The 20,435-nt window shown below is 41.9% G+C and overlaps 1 protein-coding gene across 1 annotated transcript in view; it reads left to right on the top strand.

Moving 5' to 3' along the window:
- The window catches only part of Fyb2 (FYN binding protein 2), a 107,632-nt gene that overhangs the window by 54,498 nt on the left and 32,699 nt on the right, over positions 1-20,435 (top strand). Inside the window, 1 exon segment of the mRNA XM_013348492.2 lies at positions 17,595-17,695. Coding sequence (XP_013203946.1) covers positions 17,595-17,695 — 101 coding nt within the window.

Below are 20,435 nucleotides of genomic sequence, written 5' to 3' on the forward strand. Positions count from 1 at the left end.
GTATCCTGTCTCTACAAATCCTCAGACTGGATGGGGTATCCTGTCTCTACAAATCCTCAGACTGGATGGGGTATCCTGTCTCTACAAGTCTGCACACTGAATGCACAGAGAGAATGCTAAGACTGACTGCACTGAGCTCCTGTCTCCTTCCACCTTATATTCCTCTCTCCTCCCTAGTGCTGGGATTAAGGGTATGGGATCCCAAATGTTGGGATCACTTTTGTGTGAGCTCTGTTTCTCTTTTAGATAGATTCAATCTAGTGTAGCCCAGGGTGGCCTTGAACTCACAGAGATCCCTCTGCCTCTGTCTCCCGAGTGCTGGGATTAAAGGCGTGTGCTACCACTGCCTGGCTTTCATGGCTATCTAGTGACCGAGCTCTGGACTCTGATCTTCAAGCTAGATCACAAACAAGATATCACTACAGGGGTGTCTCACTGAAGCTGCAGCTTACTATTCTGCCAGCTTGGCTGGCCTGCAAGCCCCAGGGATCCTGTTTCTGCTTCCATAGTGCTGGGATTGCAGGCATTTTCTGCCACGCCTGGCTTGTTTATGAGTGCTGGTGTTGTGAACTCGGGTCCTCCTTTTTGTGCTCCAAGCACTTTACAAGATGAACCACTCTCCTAGTCCACTAGGATTGTTTCATCATTGTTTTTTTTTTCTTTTATAGAAACTAGGAGGCCTTTGAAGAATCATAGGAATGCACCTAGATTATATTTCTACATTATTCTAGGTGCTATGTGGAGAGGGGATTATGGGAGGGTAAAAGATTATGGCATTAGTAGGTTTCAACAGAGAATGGTGTTTGAGAAGAGGCATTGGTGATACTGCAGGCAGAGCAGTCCCATGTTTAAAGAGTACCAAGGCAGTCAATAGGCTGCGGGAATGGTAGGTACCTGACATGATTAGAATGGGTAGCAGTAGGATGTGCATGGGCTGGGCTGTTGAATGTAATAGCTGTGCAATGAATGTTGGCTTAATAGTAAACTCGCATTTTCTTCAGCTGAGATTCGATTGCACCCAGACTATATTTACCATTCTCTGGGTTGTTTTTTTTTTTTTTTCTGTGTTTGCCTCACCTTATAAGATCACTATAAATAAGGAAAGAGAGTCATTGTAATATCAACTGGTTTGGACTTAAGACCCTCCCATCCACTTCCTGAGTGCTGAGATTGCTGGCCTGGACCTCCATATCTGGGTTAAAAAGTTCTTCCCTAGGCTGGAGATATGACTTTATCAATAAAGCACTTGCCACTTGAGTGTGGGTTTCCAGAACCCACACAAAAGCCAGCTGCAATAGTGTGTGACCACAATCCTGCCGTTCCTTCAGCAAGGTGGGACGTGGAGACATGAGAACCCCCAGAAGCTTGTGGGCTAGGTAGTCTGGGAGGCACAGTGCCCAACAAGAGACTGTAAAGGGAATAAAAGCATGGATTTTAGAATTCTTGGACTCTATGTACTAACTATGGAATGTCAGAAAATTTTCCTATCCCTGAAACTTCCATTTTATTCCTCACACAGGGTTTAGTGAAATCTCATCCTACCTTGTAGGGTTGTTGTAACAGTGGGATAAAAGTCTATCTTCCTGACCAGTGGAGTTACAGTGTATATAAACAGAGCAGTCTGTGACTAGCTTGACACAGCAGGGTTGTCGCCACTAAGGCCCCATACTGCAGGCAATGGGAGGTCCAGAATCTGACTCCTGATTACAGCCTGCAGCTCCCTCAGAGGGTGGCCTCAATTTCTCTAAGACATGTGGGGTTAGATATATGGCGCCGCACAGGGCAGACACCCTGAAATATGGACCGCAGATACAGTTTGTCTGAGTGATTGATCACCTAGGTCTTGCAGACGTGTTCTGTTTACTCTGCTGATTGATCGCCTAGGACTCGCAGCCCTGTGTTCTGTTCACTCTGCTGAAGCTGCCATTGCTTGACTGAGGGTCTGCTTGGGCACTGCACAAGGACAAAAGGAGCGCATTCGGAAGGTCACTTACAGACCATCACTGAATGTACTGCGCCTCTGTAATGACCGGTCCAGCCGTGTTTCATGGGTGTTAACGTCAAACATGAAGATGGCTTGCCTGTCATGAATCTCCCATGCAAATGGCTTACCAAAGACTCAGCTTGCCTGGCAATTGGCTCAGCCTCAAACTTTTTGAAAACTATTGTTCAAAAGCCCCTCATTAGCTAACTTCCCTCCACAAGCTTGTTGTCATCAGCCAGTGCTTCTTTGTTTTTGTTCTCCAGGTTTCCCCTTGCTTCTAGAAAGACTTGTAGTAAAGAGGAAAATCAGATGAGCCAATCAGGCAGTCTGGCTTCGAGACCCAGGTCCCTATGTCACAGCAGCCTAGGCCTAGGTATCCTTATCTGCAAAATGCCCCATGGTGCTCCTGGGAGAGTTAAATTAGGTAACAGCACAAAACTTACATGAATACAGTTTATGCCAAAAGAAAGATCCAGGTGCTGTGATCTCAGCTACTCTGAACACTGAAGCAGGCAGATCATTTGAGACTGGGAATTTGTGAATAATTTGTATGACTTGACCGGATGAGAACTGCAGGGGTCCCCAGCTTTTGTATCTGCAGCAGATAAACCATTCTCTCCTTACAGCTTAGATAACTGTCTGGTCAGTCCCTGGGGGTCCTCTTTGCTCTAGATCTTAATAGCATCCTTTTCCCCCCTCTTAATTCTAACCCTACAACCACTCCAAGTCCTCCCCCTGTACTCCCTCCCAAATTCTTGATGTCTTTTTTTCTTTCAGTGTTATTGTTGCATATGTATGAATATAGAAATAGAACCACTGTGTCCATTTAGTCTTGTTTGTATGTTTAAGATTTCAGGGCTGACCATTCCTATTGGGTAATCTTTGGGAGCTCATCCCTGGGAGGGACTAGTCCTCCCTCTCTCAGCAGCCTTTAGTGTAGAGACAGGCTCTGTAAGGTGTCCCCATCCCACGTTAGCAAGTCTATAGGCATTGTCCTGCTCAGGTCTGGGCTAGGCAGCCGTACTGTCCAGGAATCAGGGGTATAACTTCACTGTAATTTCTGGGGGATACAATCTCACAGCAGATACACTGGGCCTCTGGCTCATAAAATCTTCCTGCTCCGCCTTCCATGAAGTTCCCTGAGCCTGAGAGGTGCCGGATCTGTGTTGTAGATGCAGCTCCTGGGGCCGAGCACCCCATCGGTGTTCTCTATGTTTTGACAAGTCGTGTTTTTGATTTTCTGTAATGACCTCCATTGCGAAGAGAAGCTCCTTTGATGAGGGGCCAGTGCTATATTTACACCTGGTAATTTCGAGCTAGCAAGCCCAGATGAGAGAGAACACACAGTGTTTCTTTGTCTGGGTCTGGATTACCTTACTCAGTGTGATCTTTTCTCTTTCTGCCTAATAACCTACGTGCTTCATGACTTCATTTATATGGACAGCTGAATAGTACTCCATTGTGTATATGTGCTGTATTGTCATCCATTTGTCAGTTGACAGACACTTAGGTTGTTTCCACTTCCCAGCTATTGTGAATAGAGCACAGCCACCATTGAACGTGACTGAGCTAGTATCTGTGGAATAGGATGTCAAGCCCTTGGGACAAATGCCAAGGAGTGGCAGAGGGGGGGGGTCATTTGGTAGATTTATTTATAGCTTTTAAAGAATGCTCCACATATAATTCCAGAGCGACTACACTGGTTTTCAATCCCAGCAACACTAATTGAGGTTTCTGCTTCCCCCACATTCCCTGTTGGTTGTTTTGTTGATTTTTTTTTTCAATTCTGACTAGCGTAAAAGGAATCTCAAAGTTAGGTTGTTTGTTTTATATCTAGTTTTTTGAGATCCTTATATATTTTGGGTAATAGCCCTCCATAAAATGTATAGTTGATAAATTTTTTTTTCCATTTTTAAGATGTCACTTTGTGTGAAGGATGGTGTCCTTCTCTGTGCAGAAGCTTTTTGGTTTCATGAGGTTGTATTTGTTAATTGTTGATCTTAGTGCCTGTGCTAATGGTGTTCTGTTCTTTTCCTGTGCCAGTGAGTTCAAGACTATTCCCCACTTTCTCTTCTTTGGTTCAGTGTATCTGGATTTATATTGAGGTCTTTGATCCATTTGCAGTTGTTATGTATAGGATGATAAGTGTGGATCAGTTTGCTTTCTTCTGCATGTAGTCATCCAGTTTGGCCAGCACTATTTGTTGAAGATGCTGGGTTTTTTTTCCAGTGTATATTTCTGACTTCTTTTTAAAAATTATGTCCATAGGCATGTGGATTTGTATCTGGGTCTTCAATTAGATTCCATTTATCAACTTGTCTGTTTTTGTTCTTGTACCATGCTGTTTTTATTACTATAGTGTTGAGTACATTTTGAGGTCAGGGATGGTGATACCCCCAGCAGGCCTTTCATTATTCAGGATTGTTTTAGCCATCCTGGATTTTCTGTGTCTGCATGAAGCTGACAATTGTCCTTTCAAGAACTGTGAAGAATTGTGTTGGAATTTTGATGGGGATTGCATTAAATCTGTAGATTGCTTTTGGTAGGATGGCCGTTTTTACTGTGTTTACCATACAAGACTTTCCCTTGCTTGATTTGAGTTACCCCCAAGACATTTTATAAGATTTAGGGCTATTGTGAAAGGCATTGTTTTCCTGATTTCTTTCTCAGTCTGTCATTTGTATATAGGAGGGCTATTAATTTTGTAGTCAGCTACTTTGCTGAAAGTATTTATCAGTTGTAGGAGTTCACTGATATAATTTTAGGGTCACTTTTGTATACAATCATACAAATAAATATAAAAATTCAAATAAAAATAAAAGTACTTTGACTTCTTCCTTTCTGATTTGTATCCCCTTGGTCTCTTTGACTTGTCTTATTGCTCTAGCTAAGGCTTCAAGTACTATACCGAGTAGGTGTGAAGAAAGGGGGAAACCTTGTCTGGTTTCTGATTTTAGTGGAATTTCTTTGAATTTCCCACCATTTAAGTTGATGTTGCCTATTGGCTTATGGAAAACTGACTGAATTACATTTAAGTATGTCCCTTATATCCCTTTATCAGGAAGGGATATTAGATGTTGTCAAAGGCATTTTCTGCATCTAAATGAGGTGGTCATGTGGTGTTTTTGTCTTTCAGTTGGTTTGTATGATGGATTATATTCATCATTTTACATATGTTGAAGCATCCCTGCATCTCTGGGATGAAGCCAACTTGATCATGGTGGATGATCTTTCTGATGAGTTCTTGGATTCTGTTTGCCAGTATTTTATTGAGAATTTTTGCAACTATGTTTATAAGGGAAATTGCCCTGTAATTCTTTCTCTTTGTTGTCTTTATAAGGTTTGGGTGTCAGGGTAACTGACCTCATAAAATGAATTGGGCATTGTTCGTTCTGTGTTTATTTTATGGAATGATTTGAGGAGTATTGGTATCAACTCTTTGAAACTCTGGTAGAATTCTGCACTAAAACCATCTGGCCTATTTTTGTTTTTGGTTAGGAGACTTTTAATGACTGCTTCTATTTCACTAGGGATTATAAGTCTGTTTAAATTGTTTGTCTGGTCTTGATTTAACTTTTGTAAGTTTATACGGAGAAAATTGTCCATTTCTTTTAGATTTCTAATTTGTTGTAGGATAGGTTCTTAAAGTATGTCCTTCTGATTCTCTGGATTTCCTTGGTGTCTTTTGTTATGCCCCCCTTTCATTTCTAATTTTGTTCATTTGGATCTTCTCTCTCAGCCTTTTAGTTAATTTGCCAAGGATTCGTCAATCGTATTGATTTTTCTCAAAGAACCAACTCTTTGTTTCATTGATTCTTAATTGATTTTTTTTTTCATTTTATTGACTATCAGTTAAGACATTGTGTCCCAGTATGTGGCCAGTTTTGGAGAAAGTGAGGTGCCGAGGTGTACTCTTGTGTCTGGGGGAAATGCACCATAGATGTCTGTTGGGTCATTTTGGTTGTAGCATCAGCTCCAGCAATTCTCTGAGCAGTTTTCGTTTGGATGGCCTGTCTGTTGATGAGAATGGTGTTTTCAAATTTCCCATCATCAGTGCCTGAGAGTCAATTTGTGATCTAAGATGTCATAGTGTTTCTTTATAAACTTGAATGTCCTGTGTTTGGTGCACAGATGTTAAGAATTGCAATATCCTCTTGGGGTATTTTCCTTTGACGAGCATGTAGTGTCCTTCCCTTTCTCTCCTCGATAGTTTTGGTTTGAAGTCTATTTTCTCAAATATTAAAATGGCTACAACAACTTACTTCTTTGGTCCATTTGCTTGGAATATCTTTTTCCATCCTTTTATTCCTAGGTGATGTTTATTCTTGATGTTAAGGTGTATTTCTTGGATGCAACAGAAGGATGGATCCTGTTTTCCAATCCATACTGTTAGTCTGTGTTCTTTTTATTGGGAAATTGAGACCACTGATGTTGAGACATAGCAATGAGCAATGTTATTTTTGGTTTGTTTGTTTTTTGTTGTTGTTATTTAGTGGTGGTGGTGGTGGTGATGTGTGTGTGTGTGTTTCCTCTCTTGATTTGCTGATCTGGGATTATTTATTCTTTGTTATATTACTGACTGTGGTTAATCTCTTTAGGTTGAAGTTTTCCTACAATAGCCCTGGATTTATAGATAGATGTTGCTTAAATTTGGTTTTTATTATGGAATGTTCTCCATCTGTTCTGAGTTTTCCTAGGTATAGAAGTCTGGGCTGACATCTGTGGTGTCTTAAAGTTTGTAGAACATCTGTCCAGGCCCTTCAGGCATTTAAAGTCTACACTGAGGAGTCTAATAGGCCTTTACTAGATCTATAATTAGGTCTGCCTTTATATGTTACTTGGGCTTTTCCCCTTGCAGATTTTAATATTCTGTCTTTGTTCTATATGTTTAATGTTTTGATTATTATGTGGCAAGAGGACTTTCTTTTCTGATCCAATCTATTTGGTATTCTGTATGCTTTTGTACTTTGATAGGCATCTTTTTCTTTGGATTAGGAAATTTTTCTTCTATGATTTTAGGTTTGGTCTCTTCATAGTGTCTCAGATTTTTTGGAAGTTTTGTGCCAGGATTTTTTTTTTTGCATTTAACATTTTCTTTGATGGAATAATCTATTTCTTCTATTATGACTTCAGTGCCTGAACTTTTTCTCTTCCATGTCTTATATTCTGTTTGGTGAGGTTTGCCTCTCAGGTTCCTAGTCAAGTTCCTAAATTTTTCTTTTCCAGATTTCCCTCGGTTTTCTTTGTTGATTCTGTTTCCACTTTCAGGTCTTGAACTGTGTTCTTCACTTTCTTCCACTGTGTTTTCATAGATTTCTTTAAGGGATCAGCTTCCTCTTTAAGCCCCTTTGTCATATGCATAAAGGCTGTCTTTCTCTTGTGCTTCAGCAATGTTGAAATTCTCAGGGCCTGTGATGGTAGGGCTGCTAAGCTCTAGTGGAAACATGTTGTCCTGGTTGTTACTGAGTTTTTTTGTTTGTTTGTTTGTTTCATTTTATGCTGGCATCTAGACATCTATCTAGATGATTGTAATTTTAGGTGCTAATCTTTGATCTTGTCTTTGTTGGTTGGTTGGGGTTTCCCCCCCCCCCCTTGACCTGTGTTGCTTTCCTCTTCCTGTTAGGAGAGAATGGTGGCTGTGTGTTGCTTGGTAGGGAATTCTTTTGAGATTGGTCTAGGTGTGGCCATTAAGGGTTCCAGGCAAAATGTGTTTCTAGGTATTAGGAGCGGACACTTAGGAATGGAGAGGGATTAAGAAGGGGTGGGCTGCTATGGTCCATAGGACGGATCTGCCTAGTCCCTGGTAAACGGAGCAGAGAATGAGGAGAGGCCACATAGGTAGTCTGCTGCAGAATTTGGGATGACGCTTGGGGATGGGCTTTGGAGGAGTAGAGGCAGAGAGAAGATCTGACGCTCACCTACCTGCTCCACTGACCTGCTTGCTTCTTTATCAGACTTGGCAGGTGGATTCCCGAGAAACACCACCTGGAGTTGGGGCCTGGGATAACAAGAGCAGTGGACAGGAAGGTTGGAGAAAATGATCTGTGTGATCCACTGGAGACTTGGGGCAGGGAAGCGAGGGAGGGAAGGGCACAGCAGATGCTCTGCTACAGAGCTGACTGTGATTCAGGATTAGATTGGAGGAGAGAGGGAACAGGCGATGCTCTGGAGGTAGCCTGCCTGCTTCGCTGGCCAGAGTGGTCGGCCAAGATAGTTCTTTATCAGGTCTATTTTGTCTTTTGAGATCCCTGTTCAGATTCATAGCCCATTTTGAAGATAAGATTCCAGGGGTCTAAACAAAATCCAGAAAATTCTAGTTTTCTTTGGCCATCCTTGACATTCACATTGCAGGGAAAAGGCTATTGTTGCTTCTTGGAGAAAAGATAACCATAATGAAGGCATCATTAAGACACATTAAAGCTGGGCTGGAGAGATGGCACAGCAGTTTAGAGCACTGGCTGTTCTTCCAGAGGACATGGGTTCAATTCCCTGTACCCACAAGGCAGCCCACAATTGTCTGTAACTCCAGTTCTAGCAGACCTGGCACCCATGGCAAAACACCAAAGCACAGAAAATAACAAAAGAAATACTAAAACTTTATGATGCTGAATTTAAATTATGAGAGCTTCACCATAAGAAGGTGTGAAATTTAACGTCATATCTGTAATAAAGGAACTTTATAAGACACCCCAGAACAGCACTTAAAATACAACGTTACCAATGCAATGTCACTAAAATGCCGTTGTTGCAGCCTTCTGCACAGGGGAAACATTTCATTCAATGATCACACTATAGCTGTAAAGTATATGCTATTATTAGTATTTTGCAGCGTGGACAATAGAAGTTTAAGCTGTTGGTCCAGGGCTTTCGAACTGCCTTTCATGAAGAGCTAAGTCTCAGTTTCTCTCCATCTGCAGCCACACCCCTGACCGGACTGCTGTGCAGCCTCTCCATGCTCCTACCATTCTGGGAGCATTTTCCATAAATGTGGAGATAAATAAATCAAATCATAGTGACTTATTACTTGTTCAAGTTCTTGATTATTGATGCACACTGTATAAAATTGATGTGGATCTTAGACCTAGCTCCAATGTCCTAGAAAAAGTCAGCCAAGACATTCTTAATGAGGGAGGGAATTTAAGTGTTGCCCACAGGATCTCTTTCCTGATTGCAGACCTGTAAATAGTGCTTGTAAACTGAACTGAAAGATGTTGCCGCTGCTGCTGCTCCTCCTCCTAGTCCTTTTCTTCTTCCTCCTCTTCTTCCTCTTTCTCCTCCCCCCATCTTCTTAGAAGAGGTTAAAATCCTTTATCAACATCTAAGCTAGATACTTACTCATATCTGACAAAAAAAAAAAAATCGGTGCCTGGAATTGATTAGATATCCTCTTTCAATTCCTCTACAAACTGTTTCTTATTAATAAGGTTAATTCCCAATTTATCTGAGGAGATCATTAAGGCATTAGAGTGTGAGATACCTACCAGAACCTCTAATTTAGCAGAGTTTTTCTCAATTATCTCCAGCAGGAGGCATGAATAAGAACCTGAAAGAAAAAGTCACCAAAGCATTAGAATTAGAATTTATCATTTTTCTTTCTCAGCAAGATGGAACTGGTCCTGTATCTTTAAAAACATTATAGAGAATATGTAAATAAAGACCAGAAGCGGGGGGAAAAAAGATGGCTCAGGGGTTAAGAGCACTTGCTACTCTTCCAGAGGCCTCTAGTTCTGTTCCCGGCACACTAGTCAGCCAGCTAACAACTACCTGTAACTTCAGCTCCAGGGGATCCAGCATCATCTCTGGGCCTCCACAGGCAGCTGTATGCAGGTGCATTTACATATACACAAATAAAAGTAAAAATAAGTTAAATTTCTAAAAACATAATACAAAATAATAAAATTGTCGAATGAGGGAAAAATCTGTGGATGGAATGTGCTTATGATATTACATAGAGGAAACAGCGGGAAAGAAATGCCCCCTTTCATTTCCTATGGCCGGGCGGTGGTGGCGCACGCCTTTAATCCCAGCACTCGGGAGGCAGAGGCAGGCGGATCTCTGTGGGTTCGAGACCAGCCTGGTCTACAGAGCTAGTTCCAGGACAGGCTCCAAAAAGCCACAGAGAAATCCTGTCTCAAAAAAACCAAAACAAAAAACAAAAAACAAATCATTTCCTATGGCTCATGTGAATCCATACGTGGATGGGAAAAATAAGGCAGAATACCGAACTGTGTCAGCGTCCGATGTGTTTGTTTCTCCTCTCGTCTCTTCGCACTTGGTGTGACTGAGGCCCCTTTGGCTCACTCCATGGCTGCTCTTCTCTCCTATAGAGCCAACACCTCTCACGGACTTAGGAGTGGGTCCATAGAGAATTTTCTTATATTGAAACTACAAATTCACATAGTCATTCAAATAGAACTTGGAATTTTTGTATAAACAGTAGGTTGCTCTGCCTTCCAGGGCTTGTGTAGCAAAAGCAGTCTTCTAAGTAGGTGCCGGCATCCTAGGCCTGTGACTTGTGATTGCTGTCGTATTCCATCCAAGGAACATCTCGCATTGGTCATGGATTGTTCCCTGGGGAATGGCGGATCTGGCTTCAAACTTCACATATGAAACAGAGCCGCATCGAGATGGATCCAAGCGAGCTCTCCAAAGCCATTTGTTTACCAAGGAACCGAATAGCTAAATAATAGCAACTAAACAACTTGAGCCAGATTTTGATGTATCATTGTCTTCTGTAATGGTTGTGCCAAGTCTTTCCCAAACAATATAAGATATGATATTTCTCAGTTTTTAATTTGCCCACCAAATGCAGTGGCGTTCTCAAGCGTGGTCCTGCTGATCTGCGTGTGTGAACTAAGTTTCCCTGTTTTCTGTGAGTTTAAGGCTTTAGTTCTATGTGCTCTTCAAACTGACTTTTCTCTGGTGACTGTAATGATTTTGTCCAGTTTTCCATGGGCTCTCCTTTTTTTTCCCTATTGCTGAAGTTCCTGATAGATTTTATGCAGATGTTAACTCTTTGTTGTACTTTGTCATTAAATATAGTATTTGTTTGGAGATTGATCTGGTTAAGTTTAACTTCGGGAAATGCTCTTTTGCATTCATTAAAACCTGATTTTCTTCTATTGTGATTAATGAGAATGGTACAGTCTCTAAGGCTGAGACATTCTTCTAATCTTGAAATAAATTCATTTGTTCTTGAGATGCTTTTAATACTTATTAATTCACTTTTCTAGGAGTTCATAGACAGGACTGGGTTGAATCTTTTTAAGTGAGATTTGAACTCTTCCAATTTTCTTTGATTATTTGATTATATTGTTTTTATGTGAAAATTATACTAGTCTCTTAAAATTAGTAATTTAGCCTTGTTTCTATTTTCTTCAATTTTCTCTTAACCAAGTTAATAGGGGCTGACTGGTTAATGCACCTGCTGCACAGACACGGAGTTTGCTCTGTTATGTCGAGCCAGCTCTGGCCATGTGTCCAATGTCTGCTGGAGCTGACTCCACTTAGGATCTCCCCTCCTTTGTGCACAGGGCCTCCTGCTGACCACACTTGGCTTCAGGGTTGAGAACTGGACAGGTTCTTCTACCCTGTTGGATCTCCCTAGATTGAGTCCTTTGGGGTGGCTGGTGTTCTCTGTAAAAGTGTGTCACAGCACACTGGGGATATGGAAGACGAACTCAGTGCTGAGATCTCCACAACTTAAAATACTTTTCTATCACTGTGTGTGTGTGCACACTCGTATGTGTGTGTGCGCGTGAGTGCGTGTGCTTGTCTATGTGTGTGTCTAACTCCACCAGGTTAAACACAGGCTCTCTCACTGGTGGCTGCTCCCTGTTTTGGGGCACCCAGGATATCTCAGTTTTATTTATTATTTTAATTTAATTTTATATACATGGGTGTTTTACTTGCATGTGTGTCTGTGTACTACATATGTGCCTGGTGCCCACAGAAGCCAGAAGAGGGCATCAGATCTCCTAGAACTAAAGTTAACACATGAAAGTAAGTCAGCATGTGAGTGCTGGGAATCAAACCCAGGTCCTCGGAAGGAGAGATGGTGCTGCTAACCCCTGGTACCTAGCCAGCTGGGTAGCTCGGCTTTGAACAGTAGTCTTTTTCTATGATGGTGCCCAGCCACTGCCCTCCTAGTCACACAGGGTGACAGTGCAATTCTCTGCTGCTGACCCAGCTGCCAGAGGAACTTCTGCCTGTCCAAAGTCTACACCTGGGTTTGAGGCAGCTGACAATTGTGGGCTTGTCCTGCAGGTAACACTGTCATTCTCTGTACACAAATACCACGTGGCTTCCTTTGGATGGTGTTCCTGCTGCCCCTCCCCCTCCAGGAAGCATGTTCTACTTGGCTTCTTTTTGGCCAGCAGCTAGTCTTTTGAGTTCTGCTTTTCAGCTAGTTTATCGTTGTCTTTGGGAATTTCCAACACTCTTCCTCTGTTTGAAATAGTCTGTTCTTTCTTGTGCTCACTCTTAGCCTTAACCAAGTCACGTAAAGGCAGCTTCTTGCTCACCCTTGTACCCCCACATTAAATTTTCTTTATTAATCTCAGGAATTATATTTATGGGCTGGGGAAATGGCTCAGTCAGCAAAGTGCTTGCCTTGTAAGCATGGAGACCAATTCAACCCTCCAGAAGCATGTAAAACACCCAGACATGATGTACAAGACAGAGTAACCTCTTGTCTGCCAGCCTAGCCTAGCCATTGCTTTCAGGGCCATGTGAGAGTCTCTGTCTCAATCAGCAGCATAGATGGCATCTGAGGAGTGATGCCCGAGGCTGACCACTGGCTTCCATATTCAGGCACATGCAAGTACCCACATTCACATGAATACACATCCACACATACAGAAGAATTTTCTTTCTGATTTCTATAACTCCTTTCTCTTGTCCATAAGTATGTAGAGTCCTCATTTTGGGGATCTCTTGTTTTCACCTAATAGTTACTATTATTCACTTCATTTCTTCAAATACTCCAAGCGTACTTTCATAAATTTACTTGCCCTATTGTCCACCTCTTCTGACTGTTCTATGATGGCTCATATTCTTCTGTAGTTTGTGTGTTTTGACAGTAAGCTTCTTCTAAGTGTGGATTGTTTCCTTTGGAAGCTCTCTCCAGGTACACCAGATTTGCTTTACAGTGCAGTGCAAATTCACCTCTCCCTCCTAAGTGAGCAAGAGAGAGTTTACTACGAGCTACATATGAATGAGTGTGGCCTTAGGGCTGTGGGTGTGAGTTGCCCCAAATGGTATTTCTCCTCAAGGAATCAGTTACATGAAACTTTTATAGACCTAGAACAAAGAAAAGTCACGATCAATACATTTGCCATGTATGTTGAGGGGGTCACCGTGGGTTAAAGCAAAGCAAGGAAGTCTCTGCCATAGGGATCAGATGTTACATGTTGGCAGTGTTAGGTTTGGGGACAGTAGACGTGACATTAGATCACATATAGAAGAGGCTTATACATGATTTAGGGGAGAGCTATGGGGCTGGTAAGGGAACTCCACAGAACAGGTCCTTGCCTGGAAGCCTGACCCCAAGAGTTTGAGCTCTGAGTCCCTCATGGTGGAAGGAGAGAACCAGTTCCTGTAAGTTGTCATTTGATGGCCACCCATATGGTATGACCTGTGTGTTCTCTCTCTCACACAGACAAAAATAAATATAATTTTTAAACTTAAAAAGAAATTTAGCTGGGCAGTAGTGGCTCACACCTTTAATTCCAGTACCGCAAAGGCAGATCTCCTGATTTCGAGGCCAGCCTGTTCTACAGAGCAAGTTCCAGGACAGCCAGGGTTATGCAAAGAAATCCAGACTAGGGGAAAAATTAAGAGACATCCAAGAACTTTGGATTTCAAGCCGCAGCATCCCAGCTCTCCACAACCATAGCGCTAACCATCTAATCCACGTGCAGTCCTCCAAGACAGACACAGTAGGAGACCTCTGGTTCATATAAGCAGGATCCATTTCAAGTTCCAGGGTCAAATCACTGCTGCACAGAGGCTGAATGACCCCATACCTGCCCTCAGTGCTGGGTTTTGAGCTTCTGGTTTCTTCTGGCCAAGTAGTCCAGCTCTGCGGCCACAGAGAGAAAGCTTTCTTGCTCATTCCCTTGGGAGAGTGTGCAGACATTTTCTAGACCCCGTCATAGGTCAGGCAGTAGCTGTCACTGTAGACCTCCGGCTGGCAGCACGGGTCTGCCTTCCCAGTGAGAAGTACCTCAGCTTGACCTTCAGACTTTGACATTAGCCTGCTGCCTGGCAGGAGGACTCTCTTTATCTGACCTCAGGAGTCTCCCCAGGAGTCTCAACCGCTCTCACCTAGGTTTCTCATTGTGAGTCTTCTCACCGGGTAAATGCTGTGCTCTCTCTGTAATACTTTGTGTGACTGTATTTCGTTGTGAATCCCTGTACTTAGGGGCAGGCACGTACCTTCCACGTGTTCATAAGGCACTAGACAGGCCCTGTGCAGTTTCTCTAATGATGAAAAACATACAAAGAGCATTTAAATGTGTTTGAAGACGTGTTAATTTTTATTTTTTCCTTTTATGGAAAACAGATTTTTTTTTCTCACGTGACATATCCTGATTATAGTTTCTCTTCCCTCTACTCCTCCCATTTCTTCTCCTGTGTTCCCATCCAGATCCACCTCCTTTCTGTCTCTCATTGGAAAACAAACATTCTTCTAAGGGATAATAGTATAACAAGATAAAACATAAACCAACCCATCGGAATAGAACAAAGAAAAAAAGCCAAAGGGCATGAGAATTATACATGTATACACAGAGGATCTTTAGTGTAAAAAGAGTGATATATATATATAGATATATATATCTCCCCTATGTGTATTATATATATATATATAACAAAATTAATAGGATAATTTTTTTTAAAATAGCCCTGACATGACATTGTGAGAGAAGAAACCTCCAAAGATGCCCTGTTTTCTGTTGGCCATCTACTGCTGGACATGGGGCCTACACTTAAGAATAGTTTATTTACCCAGTGAGACTCCCTTGGATAAAATAAAATTTTCATTTGCAAATAGTTACTGGCTTAGAGATCGGGGAATTATGAGATCTCTCCATTTCTTTTTATATGTAGTTACTTAGTGCTATGAGCTTGCGTCTTAGAAGCACCTTCATTGTGTCCCATGAATTTGGGTATGCTATGTATTCATTTCATTCAATTCTAGAAAGTCTCTAATTTCTTTCTTAATTTCTATCTTGACCCATTTTTTTAAATCCAGTAGTGAGCTGTGCAGTTTCCATGAGTGTGTAAGCTTTCTGTTATTTTCATTGTTGACATCCAGCTTTAGTCCACGGTGGTCAGACAGGGTGCAGGGTATCATTTCAATGTCTTGTATCTATTGAGACCGAGCATGTGGTCTGTTTTGGAACAAGTTCCATGAGGTGCAGAGAAGAAGGTGTGTTCTTTTGCGTTGGATGAAATCTTCTGTAAATAGTTGTTCGGTCCATTTGGTTTATAATGCCAGTTAGCTCTAGCATTTCTCTGTGTGCTGTTTGTCTAGATGGCCTGTCTATTGATGAGAGTGGGGTACTGAACTCTCCCACTATCAGTGTGTGAGAGCCAGTTTGTGATTTAAGTAGTAGTGTTTCTTTATGAACTTGGGTGCCCTTGTGTTTGATGCATCAATGTTAAGAATTGCAATGTGCTCTTGGATTTTTCCATTGATGAGTATATAGTGTCCTTCCCTATCTCTTCTGATTAGTTTTGGTTTGAAGTTTATTTTATCAGATATTAAAATGGCTACACCAGCTTGCTTTTTAGGCTTAGAATATCTTTCCATTTATTTACCCTAAGGTGATGTCTATTCTTGATGTTAAGGTTTTTGTGGTTGTTTTTTTTTTCCTTTCGGATAGAGCAGAAGGATGGATCCTGTTTTCCTGTCCATACTGTGAGTTTGCATCTTTTTATTGGGGAATTGAGGCCAGTGACATTGAGCGATATCAATGAGCTCTGTGTGTGTGTGTGTGTGTGTGTGTGTGTGTGTGTGTGTGTGTGTTTCCTTTCTTTTGATTTGTTGGTCTGAGACTATTCTTTGTGTGTTCTCAGCTGTGGCTAACCTCTTTAGGTTGGAATTTTCCTTCTAGCACCTTCCATAGGACTGGATTTATAAATAGATATTGCTTAAATTTAGCTTTCATCATGGAATGTCTTGTTTTTTTCATCAATGTGTTTGAAATGTGTTTAAAGTTTTGTGGGGTATAGAAGTCTGGGCTGGCATCTGTGGTCTTTTAGAGTCTGCAAGACATCTGTCCAGGCCCTTTTGGCTTTTAGAGTCTACACTGAGAAGTCAGGTATAATATGTATATATATTATATGTAATATGTATATGTTATATGTAAATTTAATTTATATATTGCTTCCTCTTTTTCTCTGCAGCTTTTAATATTCTTTCTTTGTTCTGTACATTTAGTGTTTTGATTATTATGTACCATGGAGATTTTCTTTTTTGGTCCAATCTATTGGATGCTCTGTAAGCTTCTTGTACCTTCATAGACATCTCTTTCTTTGGGTTAGGGAAATTTTCTTCTATGATTTGATTGAAAATATTTTCTGGGATTTTGACCTGTGCTTCTTCTCCTTCCTATTATTCTTAGGTTTGGTCTCTTCACAGTGTCCCAGATTCCCTGGATGTTTTGTGACAGAAATTTTTTAGATTTAACATTTTCTTTGACAGAGGTATTCATTTCTTTTATTGTGTCTTCAATGCCTGAAATTTTTCTCTTCCATCTCTTGTATTCTGTCAGTGAGGTTTGCCTCTGAGGTTCCTATTTGAGGTTCTAAATTTTAAATTTTTCATTTCCAGATTTCCCTCGGTTTTCTTTGTTGATTCTACTTTCATTTACAGGTCTTGAACTGTTTTATTTTATTCTTCTCTTTCTACCATTTGCTTTTTCACAGATTTCCTTAAGAGATTTAGTCTTTCTTCTTTAAGGATCTCTATCACATTCAAAAAGGCTATTTTAATGTCTTTGTCTTGTCCTTCAGTCTTGTTACAATACTTGGGAACTGCTGTGGTGGGGTTGCTGGCCTCTAGTGGAGATATGTTGGCCTGGTTGTTATTTTTTTTTTATGCTGGCTTCTAGGCATCTGAGTTTGGGAAGATTGTAATTCTATGTGCCGATATCTGGTCTTGTGTTTGTTGGGTGAGTATTTTGTTCCTTGGTCTCTTTTGCCATCTCTGGTTCTTAGGGAGGGTATCGTGGCTGTGGTTCCTGGTTGGAAATTCTTCTGACATCCTGGTAGATATGCCCTCTGGTGGGGGAGTTCTAGGTAAAATGTGCTCAGGTATTGGGAGCTGACTCTTAGGAATGAGGAGGACACTAAGAAGGGGTGCTGAGGTGATCCACAGGAAAGAGGGTAGGAGGGTGGTCCACCACAATCCGCTTAGTCCCCTGGGAATGGGAGCAGAGGGGGAAGAGAGACTACAGCAGGTGGCTGCTTCAGAGCTTGGGACAAGATTTGGAGCAGTGGAGGAGAGAGGAGGTGAAGATCTGCCATTAGCCTGCCTGCTTCCCTGGCCGCAGTCAAGAAATGTGTTAGTTCAAGTAACCTTTTCCTCCTCCATCCTTTTCAGGACTGAGTTGGAAGAACCACATAATTATGACACAACAATTTCATATCTGAGTCAATCTAGCAACTCCATTAACCTGTGTGCGGCAGGAGAAACTAGTGATGGTAAGTCTGCTAAGCCAATTAATAGTGTAACCCTGTGAGGAGTGAAAATGTGTCGAGATGGCCTTTTCCCTGTAGCTAATGATATGTTAAGATGTTCGCATCCGTTCTGCTCTGCCACCGTACTTCCTCTTTCTCTCTCCCATATCTCGTGTCTTAGCAATCTGTTTCAGTCCAGCTGGGCATCAGCACTGGTTCAGACTCCCGATAAATGACTCCTACTCTGGACCTCTTCCTTTCTTCCATTTCTTTTCATCTCCGGTCATCTTAACTGCTTTGCCCTTTGTAGGTGTGAAGAAGGAAAAGCCAAGACACTGTGATCCAATTTTTCTCACTTCTCTTAAGGAAGTCTCACCTCACTAATCATAGCATCTGTGAAGTTAGTGTATGGAGAAAGAGATGACACGGCACGAGAATTAGACTTTGTGTTCTATCTAATTAAGAAAGGGGGCTTGATAAAGTAATGCCTCAGTCCAGAGCTAAATTCTCCAGTCTCTGACGATGCTCAGCATGCTTTGTGCAAAGGAGACTCTCGGCGGAAAGGAACAAGAAGCAGAGACTCGGCATTACTGCAAGGTTCAGTGTCTTTGTTCTGTGGACAGCATCATCCAGTTCTCTGCAGAAGCCATAAACATTAGTGCTACAGTAACTACCAGGCTAACAGAGCCAGCACTATAGATTGTATCTCTCTGCCCGATCCTCTGTGCTGATACCTGTGAATTGAAAGCTTCCACCCCCCACAGCAAGCAACAGGAGACTGAAGATTAGAGAGGTGGAGCCGTACATGGCGACCCAAGTGCTGTGTGGCAGAACAGTAGCACAGAACAGGCTCAGCCTGTCTGGATACTCCATGCCCGTTCCCATAAACCTAGGCTGCATCTCAGTCGGGGAAGCTTATCTCCGTTGTAAGGAGGCTTCAGACAGTTTTCTGGCTCAATAATCGCTGTACGTGCAAGAGGACTTAGGTTCTAGGAAACAAGTCACTATTCTGGAATATATACTTAGAAAGTTTGTGATATAAAACATGAAGACATATTGACATTTCTGTAGCAGGCTTTTTCTTTTGATCCACCAACCAGCTCCCAAGTCACAACACAAAGACTTATTAGTTAGGAATGATCAACCTAGCTTACGCTCATTTCTGACTCTTTTAAATTAATTTCTCTTTGTCTACCTTTTATCTTAGGGCTTTTTACTTTCTGTATATCTTGCTTTCACTACCTCTCATGTCTCCTGGCTGGTGGCTGCCCTGCTGACCCTGGGTGTCTCCCTCACTCTCCTCTCTTCTCTCATTCTTCCCCCAGGCCTAGATTTCTCCTCCTCTTTATTCTCTCTGCCTGCTGGCCCCACATATCCTTTCATTGCCTAGCTACTGGCTGTTCAGCTCTTTATTAGACCAATCAGGTGCCTTAGGCAGACAAGGTGAAGCAAATGCAACCCATCTTTATAAAATTAAACAAATGCATCACAAACAAAAGCAACACACCTTTACACAGTTAAAATAATATTCCACAACACATTTTGCTCTGCTTTCCAGGAGTAGAAAGTTGAATAACTACTAGAAAATTCCATTGAGCAAAGTCTATTATCAGTGATGGCGGATTTAAACATGGGATAGGAGTTCTGCTACTGATTATTAATGTCTGTCGTAGGTATAGGATTTTGCTGCTGTCATTTGCTTTTTGGTTTGTTTCATATTCATTGCCTACCCTGCTACAGTGGAATTCTAAAGTCTAAGAAGTCAGACAGTTGTCCTTGTCCTTGTGCCCTGATAAAGATCACCTGTTGACCCATTGGCAATTCTGTCCCTTGAAACAAACCTAGCAGCTGGGGTGCTTGGCTCAGACAGTGTCCACCGTTACAGAGCTCAGTCTCATCGCAGGATTCAGGCTGTTCTGGAAATTACACAATTGTCCACAGAGGTCATCAAGAACAGGGCTCTTGTGACTGTGCCTCTTTCTGGTGCCAGGGAATTCTAGAGGGGTCTTTGGAGAGCCTTGGGGACACCCTCAGAACATGAAGTTTTAAGCTAGGAAAGTGTTTCTCTTGAGTGGCCTTGGGCAAGCTTCTTCAGAGTACGAGTTTCCACATTGGTACAGTTTGAATGTTGGTAAAGGAAAGGTAAATTAATAAAGGTAAAGGAAGTATATTGCCTACACCTTAAAGATGTTTACTGCTTTATATTATTAATTATTTAGTATCAGTGACAGTCATCTATCCTCCTGATGTAAAAGACAGACTTGTCTAAGATCCCATGGGATGTAGTACACGGAGACGAAGGAGTCTCCAGGCCACAAACCTCTGCAGTTGGAAAGTGGCTGAGGAAACTCTGCGGGAGTTTTCTCTTTTTCTGCCTCCCTGGTAAAGCCGTGTCAGAGGAGGAAAGTTACAGACTCCTGAGTAGAAAGTGAACAAGGACTCCAAAGCTGTGGGTCAAATCTTGTTCCAGTTCCTAGTCCCTGCTGATTCTTTTGGAGTACAGCCCATTCTCCCTTTCTTTTGAGATTATAACATTATTTCTTCCTCCCCTTTCCTCCCTCTGAACCCTCTCATCTGCCCCTTCTTGGTCTTTTTCTGTTGAAATAGGAGCGGCGGGGCTGCGTCCCCAGCACCCCGGCTGCCTGTCTAGCTTATGCCCCGAAATAATTACACACAAACTGTATTCATTTAATCACTGCTTGGCCATTTCTATCTAGCCTCTTCTAGGCTAACTCTCGCACCTGGACTAGCCCATCTCTAATAA

This window comes from Microtus ochrogaster, chromosome 10 (genome assembly GCF_000317375.1).
Source record: "Microtus ochrogaster isolate Prairie Vole_2 chromosome 10, MicOch1.0, whole genome shotgun sequence".
Lineage (NCBI taxonomy): Eukaryota > Metazoa > Chordata > Mammalia > Rodentia > Cricetidae > Microtus > Microtus ochrogaster.